The sequence below is a fragment of the Octopus bimaculoides genome, chromosome 15, assembly GCF_046866305.1.
Source record: "Octopus bimaculoides isolate indiv1 chromosome 15, ASM4686630v1, whole genome shotgun sequence".
Lineage (NCBI taxonomy): Eukaryota > Metazoa > Mollusca > Cephalopoda > Octopoda > Octopodidae > Octopus > Octopus bimaculoides.
In genome coordinates, this window is record NC_142942.1 from 51246051 (window position 1) to 51260291 (window position 14241).

The 14241-nt window shown below is 35.4% G+C and overlaps 1 protein-coding gene across 16 annotated transcripts in view; it reads right to left on the reverse strand.

Annotated features, from left to right (window-relative positions):
• The window catches only part of LOC106870794 (uncharacterized), a 233643-nt gene that overhangs the window by 5826 nt on the left and 213576 nt on the right, over positions 1 to 14241 (reverse strand). For 8 of the 16 annotated variants that reach the window (XM_089363954.1, XM_089363953.1, XM_089363948.1 and 5 more), the window contains 3 exons: positions 11618 to 11714; positions 9417 to 9493; positions 404 to 518 (listed from right to left, as the gene is read on the reverse strand). In XM_089363954.1, coding sequence (XP_089220080.1) covers positions 404 to 518; positions 9417 to 9493; positions 11618 to 11714 — 289 coding nt within the window. Of the gene's footprint in view, positions 1 to 403; positions 519 to 7697; positions 7756 to 9416; positions 9494 to 11617; positions 11715 to 14241 lie in introns of all 16 variants that reach the window. The other 8 variants (XR_016244501.1, XR_016244499.1, XR_016244500.1 and 5 more) reach the window with 3 other exon arrangements.

The following is a 14241-nucleotide window of genomic DNA, read 5'->3' on the forward strand; positions in this document are numbered from 1 at the left end:
AACAATAATAATAATAATAGTAATAATACTAATCATTTACAAAATCTAACGAAGATAGATAATACAACTTAATGGTCAATTTATTTAAGTATTCAATTAATTTATTCAGTTTCTTTGAAATCTCTCAGTAGATAAACATTTGAATGAGAAAGAAAGCTGACTCATTGTCTAGTAAAATGTCTAAGATGTCATTAACAAGCAGTAGCAGAGGCAACAAGAGCAGCAATGTAGATGGATACAGTGGAAAACTCTACAAAAAGGAGTAATAGAGAAGTGGGGGGGGGGGAGGAATGACAGACATTGAGAGAAAGACATAGATAAATGTTAAGTGTGTATATGTGTGAACGTATATATCGCTGTGTTTTGTGAATGGTTATAATGCCAGCATAGGAAGAGAGAATACCTGAGTCGGTCCTCCTCAAGCATTGACACTAAGGCATCACGTTCTTCGACAACTTCAAGCAGTTCAGCAAGAATTCGTTTCTCAGCTTCAACCTGATCCGAGGTTTTACTCTTCTCTGAAAATCATGAAATAGGCAACATTCAAGCAAACAAACAAGCATGCTTTCAACAGCAGTGGAAATTCTTATAAGCAAAATGCACAACAAAACAGTATTTTATATATATATATATATATATACATACATACATACATAAATAGGGCAGAGGTTTCAAAGGAGTTTAAAAGTGTAATGAATTTGTTTCTAATTAAGTTTAATATAAAGTTTAAGTTATTCATTTTCTAAACTCCTGTGTAACATATGGCCTATTCTGCAGGTAAGTATGTATGCGTTTGTATTAGTGTATGCGTGTATCTGTGTGTATAGCTGTCCCTTGGTTTACATGGTAGATTGGTTCAGCAAATCTCTCTGCAAGTGGAAATCATGTAAATCGAGGCCAGGGAATCTACGCTTTTTATGATATTGTTATTACAAGAAAACGAAACAGCAAAAACTTATTTATTGAAATGAGGATTAAAAGAAAATATGATTATCATGTGGTAGTTTTCATACATGGCCATTTGTATGCAAGATTTATTAATTTATTGAATGTTGTTTTCACTTAATATTAAAACTGTTATATCTTTTGTTGATTGAAAAAAATCCTCATTATCATTTCTATTATCTGCTGCTGCTGCTGCTGCTGCTTCTTCCATTGTCAATATAGCCAACCATCTCCAAACATCTGTGATTGTAGATCATGTAGTCTTCTTTCTCTTTTTATTTCAGATTGGTGTAACGATAGGCAGTAATTTATTTTCCTTTGAAATTTCAAACTGCATCCCAAATAGGGATCATTATATGAACCCTCATAAGGATCCATATAAAGATAATTAAACAGATCCTTATACAGGCTCATATGATGGGTTTTTCAGATTCCTTGCCATTTGTTTTCTGTCTTTTACAATTTTTGCAGCAATCAGTGAGTTTGATTTATCAACATCATTCACTTTTGTCATTTGGAATTAGGTGAGCATATCAACTAATTTTCCATCATTAAATTCATGATACAAAAATCATCCAATACTTCCACATCCTACTAAAAAGATGATAGTGTGTCCAACTTTAGGTTATTCTTCTTCTTTCAGCTTCACTATTCAGAAATCCTCCAGACAAAATGGTTTTGCAATATGCATTCAAGATAATTTTTCTTGATTCCACAAATTGCAATTACCTTCCCACAGTGCAGAATTTTAAATTTTTTTCCATCCACGTTGCACCGTAAGTTAGTTGTTTTCTATATCATCCAGTATTTTATATGCAAATTGTTGAACCAATTTACCTAAAATTCCAAATTATGCTCTCATCTGACAGTTGAACCAGGTTAGTCATATCGAGTGGTAAAAACAAAACTTAAACATTAAAGAGTTCTACATTAGAGGGATGGGATTACTAGTTATCCATTAGAAACAAACATTTTGTAGTCAATATTCTGTTTTTTTTTTAAATAAATTTCAGCTTCAGGAATTAAGTTCTGATAAAATCATTTTCAAATATTGTAATAGTTATCTATGATTTGCACACCAATGAACTTGCAGAATGTTTAGAACCTTCTTCAGTTACTTTAGCAAACCATGGCAGGATTTCTCCAGCAGAATCTCCATGAGGTACATGTCCTCAGCCATACAGCAGTTCAGATATACTTTAACTAAAATGTAGGATAACATAACCAGCATAAGCAGAGTGGTACACATCGACAGAAATACATCGAGACTTGTATGTCAGATAGTAAAACATTTTGAAAATTAAGATTTGCTTGAATGAACAAGAGGCAACAACTGCAAACAATGAAACAAACTTTGGTTGATAATTATATGATATTGGTAAGCATGGCTGTGGCTAAGAAGCTCGCTTTGTAACCACGTGATTTTGGGCTCAATCCCAGTGCAAGGCACCTTGGATGTGTTATTCTACCATAGCCCTGAGATAACCAATGCCTTATGAGTGAATTTGGCTGATGGAAACTATGTGGAAGCTCATCATATATGTATGTCTGTTTATGTTCACATAACTTAGCAGTTTGGCAATATGAAACCGATAGAATAAGTATCGGATTTCAAAAAAATAAAATCAGGGGTTCAAGGTAGTGCCCCAGTATGGCCGCAGTCAAATGACTGGAGCAAGGCAAAAGCTACCATTATAAAACTTTAAATTATTTAAAAAAAACAAACATTAGATGAATGTTTTGGCCCTATTGTGTTTGCTTCTCCTTTGATTCATTCAAGCAAAATATTTTACTGTTTGATGTACAAGTTTTGATATTTTTCTGTCAGACTTAAGCAACATGAAGACAAAATCAGAGTTCCTAAGGGGAAAAAAAGAAGAAAAAAAAAGAACACTTTGCAAAGCATGGGGATGTATAAGGGATCACAACAACAAGGTAATCGTGCATTTCAAATCAATAAACAATAATCAACCAAAGCCAAAAACCATGCTAACGTGAAACCATATAAATGGAATACCATGTAAACCGAGGAACAAAGACATGTATGTTTGTATACACAGAGATGAGATGGGGTGGGGTGGGGGGAAGGAGTGCTAAAAAAATAAACAACAAAACCATTCTCTAATTTTCTTTTAAAAGAGAAATTGGTTTGATACAGCAGTAGGCGACTGGATTAGTTACTTCAATCTCTCGTGTTCTTCGGTTCAACTGACATAGTCGATAGGATTAGTAAGTACCAGCGATATGTTGGAGTCAACTTCATTAACCTTACCCTTTTGTTTTAAAATGGATCACAACAGTTTTGTCAATCCAAAATAACTGGAATTTTCAGCGAGGTAGGATTTCTACCCAAATAAAATGCTTTTATATTGTGTTTAGAGCAATATACAACAGTATTTTAGTTAAACATTCTTGGCAATATCTTATATATATATATTTTATTTAAAAGCAGCAGAAATATAACAAAAAGCTGTTACTCGAACGGGAACATGAAACTCTGAGTAACAGTTTTTTTTGTTATATTTCTGCTGCTTTTAAATAAAGCATATTACTCTACCTCTGGTATTTGAGTACTCTTTTTTCCATCTTGTACATTTATGTGCTTACTCTGGTATATATATATATACATACATATATATATATATATATACACACACATACACACACTGATATTGCTGAATAATGAGGTGCTATTGTTATTTAGTCCCAGAGCGTTACTGACTGACCTATGATCTAAGTAATTCCAGCCATGACCATCCCATTATTTTTTCGATGAGTATAACTAGAACTACTCTATTTAATATGTCCTATTTTTTTTTATGGTGGTAGGGTGAGATCTGAGGGGAATTTGGCTGTTATAGAGTGGGAGGTGATGTGTCTAGATGTAACAAAGTTTATTCCACTGAGTCGTGGACAGCAACATTTCAGAGTATTTCCCTTTATAAGCAAAGGAAAGAAAATACTAAGACGTACACATTTCCAGAATCTGAGAACCAAAAAACTCGGTCTTGTTTCCTGAAGAACTTCTAAGCTGTGACTTTCTCTTGATCGAGTTTTCGTATCAGTTCTGGAACTCCAGGACAATAGAATTATCTTTACATGTATTTTTAGTTTATAATTTTATATTTCTTTTTTTAATTGGAATTTAATCAAATACACTTTTCTGCTTGAATGTATTTAAAATTTATATGCGTTATTTCTTTACGATCGATATAATTTAATGTCATTTGATTGATTATGGCATTTTTTATTATGTAAATAATAAAGCTATAATACATCATCATTTAACTCTGTTTTCTATGCTGGCATGGATTGGAAGATATTTAACATTTTAATGAACATACTTTTACAATTATCCTCCCCACTAGCTCAATGTTCTTAAAATAAGACACACCTAGAGAACTTCTCTTCCCATAATTCATTGCCACATCAATAACAACAAGAACAGCTTCGTAATCAACATATCTATGGGATGGAAAGGTCGGCTGTTCTGTTGTACAACAAATATTCCTTTTACTAGTGGAGCCATGTGGTTATGGTATTCAGCTCATGACCATATCATAAGGTCATGAGATTTGATACCCAGCAGCTTGCTGTGTCCTTGAGCAAGACTCTTTATTTCATGTTGCTCCAGTCCACTCAGCTGGCAAAAAAGAGTTGTACCTCTAATTGAAAGGCTCAGCCTTGTCACATTTTGTGTCATGCTGAATCAGCCTGAGAACTACATCAAGAGCACACATGTCTGTGAATCCTCAGCCACTTTGATGTTAATTTCACAAGCAGTCAGGTTAGTTGATCAGAGGATACAGAAATTTGCATTAAGAGCAAACTTTATCTTTTTTTTGTTTTGTTTTGCAGAGTATGTATGCAACCATTAGAGTATCATTCTCTCAAATTTCTTTGATTAATAAAAATCAACCCAGAACAAGAGTGCATACACAAGTGCATAGTTGAGAGAGAATCCTGACCAACCACAAGGGTACAGTTGAGAGGGAACACTGACCAATCACAAAGCCTTTTTCCAATGCTCTAATGATTCTGCCCACCCAGCAGCCTTGCCAATCCACTGCCCTGCAAAAATAATAACCCTTTCCATTACAGGCCTGAAATCATTTGGTAGAAGGGGGTCCAAGTCGATTACATTAACCCCAAAATGATGGAAGGCAAGGTCAACCTTGGCGGCATTTGAACTCAACACCTAATGACAGATGAAATGCCACAAAGCATTTTCTCTGATATGCTAACGATCCTTCCAGCTTGCCACCTTATAATAAAAATAATGGTCTTTGATTTAGGCAGAAGGTCAGTGATTCTGAGGGGAGGGGTTCAGTCAGTACCATCCACCCCAGTATTTGACTGAAACCTTATTTTACTGACACCAAAAGAATGAAAGACAAAATTTACCGTAGCAAGATTTGAACTCAGAAATGTAAAGAGCTGGAATGAATACTGCAAAACATTTTCAATATCTATTGCAGCTCCTTATGTTCTGACTTCAGATCCTGCCAAGGTCAACTTAGCCTTTCATCCCCCTGGAGTCAATATAATAAGGCTCCAGTTTTGTGTCTAGATCAAAAATAATGACGATAATTCTTGTTGGAATATTATCTAAGTAGGACCTAATTAAAGCCAGCTAATTAAAATAGTTGTAGCATGCAGAAGATAACTAGAATTTAATATGAAACATGTAGAAAAAAATTTATATTGGAATTTCTTTTTTAAACGTTGCATGCAGCAGTTTGACAGAGAAAATAAAGGATTTTTTAAATTTTTTTAAATAACATCAAAAAATATCACAATGTTGTTTCAAACAATTCATCAAACATTTGTTCAAACAATAATAAAATTGTTAGGGATGCAGGAAGGCACAGGACCATCCAAAAGTTCAAATACAACCACCTAATCTGGCCTAAACTATTTTGTTCCAATGCACACACACACACACATAAAATAAAAAGTAAGCAACAAAATATATATATATAGGGTAGATGCCCAAACAAGGCAGGGGGGAAATATGCCAACCAAATGCAAAATGAAGCACAGAGGGTAGGAGGAAGAAACGTGGTGGTGGTGGTGGTGGGAGATGTGAGCACAAAGCATGCAGGTCTCAGATTTTGAGACAAACAAAACAAGGGAGTGCTTGAATGAACGAGGATAAGGGTTTCCAGGGAGAAAAACAAACAAAGGGTTGCAACAGAACTATTAGCAATGAACCAGTTTACCCATTTGCCACAACAGAAAGGAGAACTTATGTTATATTAAGAGCACCCAGGTGAGATAAGGAAAAGAGAAACGTGAGAGAAAAAAAAAAAGAAGAAAACCTAGTATAACTTCTAGCATGAACCAGTGTTTGGATCTTCATGCTCATGGTTTGAAACAGAGAATTCCTAAACAACTATATTCTTGGATGATTCTGCACATATCTCTAATAAATAGGTCAACTGAGGCAATGTAAAATAAAACATCTTGCCTCCAAGACACAATGAAATGTTCGAAGGTGATTTGAACTCATGACCTCTGAGCAACTGGTACAATTCTTTATCCATTTGGTAATTCTATCTTTATAGGAAAGAAATTTAGCTTTCTTTGAATGTCTCAGAAAAGTAGCTACATCTGACTCGGTCACTTATAAGTTTGTTGAACTAAGCCCATGGCTAGTGTGTGTGGTCAAAAGGCCCTACATTCAACAGTAGTAGCACAGGGCAGTCAAATATTTTACTTAACTCATGGTACTAAGTTCAAGCCCTCATAAGGAGCATTGCCTTATGACAGAGGGGCATAGTCAGTAGCAGCCATCTTTAAATTAATTTTATCATCACCATGTTGATGTGGATCCAGTATGAATCAATCATATATATATATATATATATATATATATATATATATATATATAATACATACAGATTGCTCTTACTACAGAGCATATAAGTTCTAAAGCAGACAGAGCTGCTGGTTCAATCTTAGGCTACAGTGAAATCTTACTTTGGCAATCTGTAAGATTGTCTTTTAATGCATACATGGCTGTTGAAACTGTCAGCTATGAAACTTGGGCAGAACATTCTAGGGGTCAGTCATAGGTTTTTTTTCATTCAGTTTAAATATGTTCTTTCCAAGGTAATATATTCCATGTTAAATGTGCATTCACATACCATTAATGGTACTTCAGGAATATTTTCCTTCATATGCAACCTGTATTGAAACAACAATGTGTGTGGTTATAAATTGCACTGAAGGAAAATACAGTAACTCAGATACATTCCCAACAGTAACACGAAATATATTTTCGTTTAAAGTTTCTTTAAATTTATATAAAATTCTACTTTTGTTGTTGTCTTTAAATTGAATTTCATACTGGAAAAGTTAACTGGCAAATTTAGTTGATTGTAGTAATGGAGAATTCTTTCAAGGGAAATAACTTGTCTTCTTCCCCAGCAGATTCAAAGTTTGTGCTAGATTTATACGTATTTAAACAGGGCCATATGAAGTGAAACAGTTCAACATTTTAAACTAATTCTAAGAAAAAAAAAAGAAAAGGAAAAGTACTAATAAAAGACATAATTTGATTCAGTCTACCTTGTTCATTGCTTACCATGTTAATAAGTTATATGGCAAACAACTATAGCACTACGAGATAAATTGAAAACAAGAACTGTATATATAGAGAGCAGGCTGCATCAGACAGAACTAGCCAACTGGCACAATGTTAAGAGTATTGAAACATGAAGGCAATAACAGCGGAACTTATGTCATACCCCTCTTCTGTATTCTGAGACACATTTGGGACATTTCTGTGACCACAAGTAGGGGAAACTAAAAGAACAAAAATTATTAGAAATACAAACACACACAAAGAACAAAACAAAACAAAAAATAAAGCAACAGAAGGCAGAAATACAAATGTGAAGGGATTCAAGTAACAAATGACTCGTGTGTGATTTTATTACATAGAAGTGTTTCCATATTATTTACTTGAGTGCTAACAGCAGCAATAGAGTGAAGAAAAGTGGTTGTGATTATTGCTCTATGGAAAGGCATAAGCATCACAATTTTCTATTTCCTTTCTCAGAAACATTGATTTTCTAACTATACAGGGAAAATTTCTGAAGAGGATCATAATGTTGATTGATATTATATATCTGTGTTGAAATTACAACCTCCATATATGACTGTTTCTACAGCATTAGAAAGGTCATTAGGTACACCAGTCAACTGATGCTACCAATTTCATTGCCAAGACATGACATGATTCCAATAGTAGTGCAAGCTAATAAAACATTCAACATCTCCCCCATGGCACCTTTTTACAGCTAGATTTACTGTGTAGCATCTGTGACAATGCTACACCACAAATGTAAGCTGGTGGCTCAACCAGAGCCCTTGAGGCTCAGCCACCAGGGTCTCTACATTTTAGGGTGCATCTCTTGATGTAAATTCTTCAGTAGTTTTGTGAAAAGATGAGATTCTAAAATTATTAGAGTCTTCTGCAATATCATCAAAAAATTACAGGGATGGGGGAGAGGGCCAGAGAGAGAGAGAGAGAGAGAGAAGGACTTGTTGGCAGATAGCTAAACTCACTGGAAAAAGGCAACTTGACTGGAAGTTTATATAGGGCTGAAAAAAAGAAACCCCTCTCATGCATTAATACCACATTAATACATGGATATAAATAAATAATAAGTCTCTTTTAACCACATGGGTAGCATAAGCCTGCAATATTTATGTATGGATAGATAATATGGGCTCACGATATCTATTTATATACTACATATGTTGATAATATAGGTTAATATCACATGAGAAAATAAAGATTCATTATCTACTTATATTACATGGATGTATAGTACAGGTTAATATTATCTGTATATCCTATATGGGTAGATAATAAGAGCGCACATGTATAAGTAATGCAAACTCCCTATTATCTACCCAAGCCACATGAATATAATACTGTCTGAGTTTTGTTATCTGTTGCAAACAATCACTTCTCTTTCTCTCTCTCGCAGTAATATTAACATTCATTATGAAATGCTTTCCTATTTTATAACAAATATTTTACATAATTTACTGTTTTTACATCTTCCAGGAACTTCCTTTTTTTTTTTTTGTTTCTTTTGAAGATGTGAATAGGAACTGAACACCTGCCTCAAATACCCACCACACACATACAACAGGTGTATTAAGCTTTGATATTGGACAAGAAAACAAAGTATACGAACATATTTTTTTAAATATAAAAACCAGATGCATTCACATGTTTTATTTTAGGAATCTCTTGAAAAACCTTATGCTGAATATTGTAGTAAAATTTACTTTAATATTTTATAGCAACTCCAGACATATTTCAGAAACTCTCTCAAGCAGTTGCAAATATGAGTTCTTTCAAGAAAAAAGAAAATGACAGAAAATATATTATTAGAATATCAGAAACAACTATGTCTGAAATTATAAACAAATAATTGATTCCAACTTACCATCATCTGTTGTCATTTTGTTCCTTAATTCAGTTTCAAGACGAGCCTGCCGATCTTCTAACTCTAATTCTTTAGCTCTGCAGAAAAGAATTAAAATAGACTTAAATATGTAACTATGCTATCCTATATCCACCTGAATATATCAAAGAACATATGGCTACAGATTAAGAATATAAACAAACATTTTCAGATATTCTTGGAATTAATACAATCTGAAAGCAGACATATAAGTCAAGTAAAAACAAAGAGTAATGATGGCTAAGAAGTACACACACAAAACACAGAATCACACATGAAACAATAGAAAAGTGAACATTAAGAGAATCATACACTGCATGGAAGTGAATAACTTTCAAGAACCAACTCATAGATGCAGTTTATCAAACTCTTTTACCGGTTTCAGTCATTTGACTGCAGCCATGCTGGAGCACCACCTTTAGTCAAGCAAATCGACCCCAGGACTTATTATTTGGAAACCTAGTACTTATTCTATCGGTCTCTTTTGCTGAACCACTACATTACAGGGACGTAAACACACCACCATCAGTTGTCAAACGATGCTGGGGGGGACAAACACAGACACACAAACATACACACATACATACATATACATACGACAGTCTTCTTTCAGTTTCCTTCCACCAAATCCACTCACAAGGCTTTGGTCAGCCCGAGGCTATAGTAGAAGACACTTGCCCAAGGTGCCACGCAGTGGGACTGAACCTGGAACCATGTGGTTGGTAAGCAAGCTAGTTACCCCACAGCCACTCCTATATATTTATTTTTGTCTATTACAAGTGCATTATCTCCTTAAAAAGGTGCTTCAGAGAACCCCGACTACCAACTCCTGAAACTTCTTTACTCAGTGTGTATCATCCATTTGCAACACAAACCCTATACTGGCAAACCATTTATTTCTTATACACACAAGCAACAATCAATATCTTTCTTTGATTTTTCACTTGATATCTGAATGTTTGATTTGTCCTCTGAATTCACTTTGCACATCTAAAAGTCTACACTTCTCTTATTTCCATCCAACCATTGCAGACTTTCTGTGTTTAATGAGAAGAATCATCATTTAACGTCCGTGTTCCATGTTATAACATGGGTTGGATGGTACCACAAAAGCCAGCCAAGCCGAAGCCTGTGCCAGACTTCTGTGACTGTTTTAGCAGGATTTTTACAGCTGGATGCCCTTCCTAACACCAACCACTCAGCAGAGTGGACTTAGTGCTTTTTACGTGGGACAAACACAGGCGAGGTTATTGCATACAGTGCTCAGGTAGACTATGATTCATCAGAAAATGTTAAAAATGGGGATACAAAGCAGATATATAAGTCAAACAGACAAAGAAAAAACCAAAACCTGCCACTCCATCACTTATGACAATGAGTTTTCCAACTGACCCAATCAAAGGAACAGCCTGCTTGTAAAATTAGCATGCAAGTGGCTGAACGCTCCACAAACACGCATAACTTCATTGTGGTTCTCAGGGAGATTCAACGTGACAAGGGTGGCTCTTTTTGAATTACAGGTACAACTCATCAAGGGGAATATGAAAGAAATTGGAATGGAGTGCTCAGTAGAACTGTTACAAAAGGTTTGCCTCCTGGCATGGCCAGAATAATCAGGAAGGTACTAGATAGCCGAAAAGAATGGATAGCATGGCACCGTAGGCTGCAGGTAGCAAGCCTGCTACACATGCAAGATTCCAGGAACTCTAACAAAACCTGTGACAAAGAGAAGTAATTGTTATATAGTTGATGTTGCATACTCCTTTGACCCATGAATAGTCAAGAAGGAAAGTGAAAAGATAGATAAATACAACCCCCTTAAGTACGAAATAGCTTGGCTATGGAAAATGAAGAAAGCAAAGATAGTGCCAATTATTGTTGGTTCCTTGAGGACAGTATTAGAAGGCATCAAGAGAAATATAAAGGAAATTGGAACAGAGTGCCCAGTAGAACTGTTACAAAAGGTTTGTCTCCTTGGCATGACCAGAATAATCAAGAAAGTGTTAGATAGTTGAAAAGAACAAATAGCATGGTACCATAGGCTGCAGGCAGCAAGCCTGCTATGCATGAAAGACTCCAAAAGTTCCAACAAAACTGGAGTTGAAAAGAATAAGTAATAATAATAACAGTAATGATGACGGATGTGATGACAATGACAGCAAAATGAAGTAAAAGACACTTACTGCACCATAAGTTCAGATTCATAACGAAGTAGAACGTTCTTCTCGTGTACAAGATTGAACCATTCTTGCATGAGTTCACCCTCGTTTCGACCAGCTTCTGTAGGAATAAAAGGTAGAGAGAGAGATATAGACATAGGGAGAGAGAGGAAGAGAATGTCTAAAAAAATAGTTGAGAGAGAGACAGACAAAAAGACAGGCAGTGAGAGAGAGAGAGAGAGAGATGTAGATGAAAAAATGTTTAGAGTGAGGGTGAGAGATGTATCTCAATGGTTATAAATAGATTAATGGTAACATGTACATGAGGATTATAGACCCAAGTGAAGCGAGTTCCTTTCTACAGTAATAAATGGAACTCAGTTAAAGGATCTTCACTGTGGACAAAATTAACAAAGGAAAAAACAAAAGAAAATATTATTGATTATAAATTCATTGATTAATGATTTATTTAAAGGTGTTGCCTTAATGAAATGAGGCTAAATATTTTTGCTCATGGGATGCAATCCAAATCAGTACCTGCAATAGAATATGAACTCGTGACCAATGCACCTATCAACCAGTGTGGTAGTCATCTCTTCTGCCACTACTATAAAGTGATGAGATGATAATATTCAGACACACATGTGACGATATTATTAATAAAAGATGTAGATAAAATGAGAAAAGAGAGAAACAGATGGAGGTGGAGGCAAATAAAAGCAGAGAGAGAGAGAGAGAGAGAGAGTTACATAGATAAGTGGAGAGAGAGAGAGAGAGAGAGACAGTGAGAGAGAGAGAGTCAGTGAGAGAGAGAGAGTCAGTGAGAGAGACAGAGTAAGAGAGAGAGAGAGAGACAGAGAGTGAGTTAGATAGATATGTGGAGAGAGAAAGTTACAATGCTAAGTGGAGAGAGAGAGAACAATACAGAGGGAGAAAGATACATAGGTAAGGTAAGGAGAGACAGAGAGGGAGATGAAATGAAGGAAAATTCAATGCCTTTAGCATTCACACCAATTATATCCAGCTTAAATATTCCATCTGTTTACGTTCAGAGTGGCCAGATCCAGCCTCTCACACCGAACCTTACAATGTCATTCTAAAAATAACAATCACGTGATTGAAATCTTGAAGCTATGATTAATTCAAAACAGTGAGAATAATTAAGCTTTACATTTGGCAGAATAATCTGAACGCTAAAGGGTTTAAACAATATGTCATAATCATTTATAACACAGACATGGGGCCACAGATTTTGAGAGTGGTGCACAGTCCAATTGCATAACTGGTACTTAATTTATCGACCCCGAAGCAATGAAAGGCAAAGTCAACCTCAGCAGAATTTGAACTCAGAATGTAAAGACAGATGAAATGATGCTAAACATTTTGTCTCGCATGCTAATGATTCTGCCAGGCAAAATGCTTAGTGGTATTTCATCTGTCTTTACGTTCTGAGATCAAATTCCACCAAAGTCGTCTTTGCCTTTCATCCCTTTGGGGTCAGTAAATTAAGTACCAGTTGATCTAATCGACTGGCTCCCCCACCTCCCCAAAAATTTCAGCCCTTGTGCCTGGAGTAGAAAAGAATAATTGTAATAATAACAATTCTTTCTACGAAAGGCATAAGGCTTGAAATTTTGGGGGAGGGGACTAGTCAATTATATTGACCCCAAAAGGATGAAAGGCATAGCCTAGCTCGGCGGAATTTGAACACAGAAGGTAAGGACGGACAAAATACCACTAAGCATTTCGCCTGACGTGCTAAAGACTCTGCCAGTTTGCCACCTTAATAATAATAATAATAATAATAATAATAATAATAATCATAATAATCATAATTTTTACAATAGGCATGAGGCCTGAAATTTTAGGGAGAGGGGCTTAATTGATTACATTGATCCCAGGACTTGGATAGCACTTTATTTCATCAACCCTGAAAGATGAAGGGCAAAGCTGACCCCAGCTCTATTCACACCCAGAACAAAGAGAACCAGAAGAACTGCCACTGAGCATTTTGTCTGGTGCTCAAATGGTTCTGCCCACTTTTCCCCCCTTTACAATAACAACAGCCACAACAACAAGAAATGGTCATAGGCAAGTTCAGTCTTCATGTGTCAAGTGTTTCATTTCTATGATTACAACACAGAAGAAATACAACATAACAATCTATATTTACAGAACAACAACATCAACATGGAACAACTAAAAGAGGGGTATCTGATTAACAAACAACAGCAGCAACAACAACAACAACAACAACAATGATGGCAACAACAGAAATGCTAACAACACAAAACAAGTGAGCAAAACAGAAATGAGGACCTCAACTGGTCAATAAACCCAACACGACAACAACAACAAAAAAAAAAGAAAAAGAAAAAAGAGGGGAGTGAGGAGGAGACCTGTTTATGTATATTAATGATTAGAATGGTATTGAGTGAAACTGATTGAGGAATTTCACTGTAACAATTCACCGGAACCAACAACAACAAGAATAAGAGTTCAAAGGGTCCGGAACTGTCCAGTTATATATACCACAACCACAATACAAGAAACGAACAGAAAGATTGAGACCATTAAGAAATCATACGAAGGAAGTGGGTATTGATGAGTGGTTTATGTGATTATTAATTATTCCTTTATTTACATAT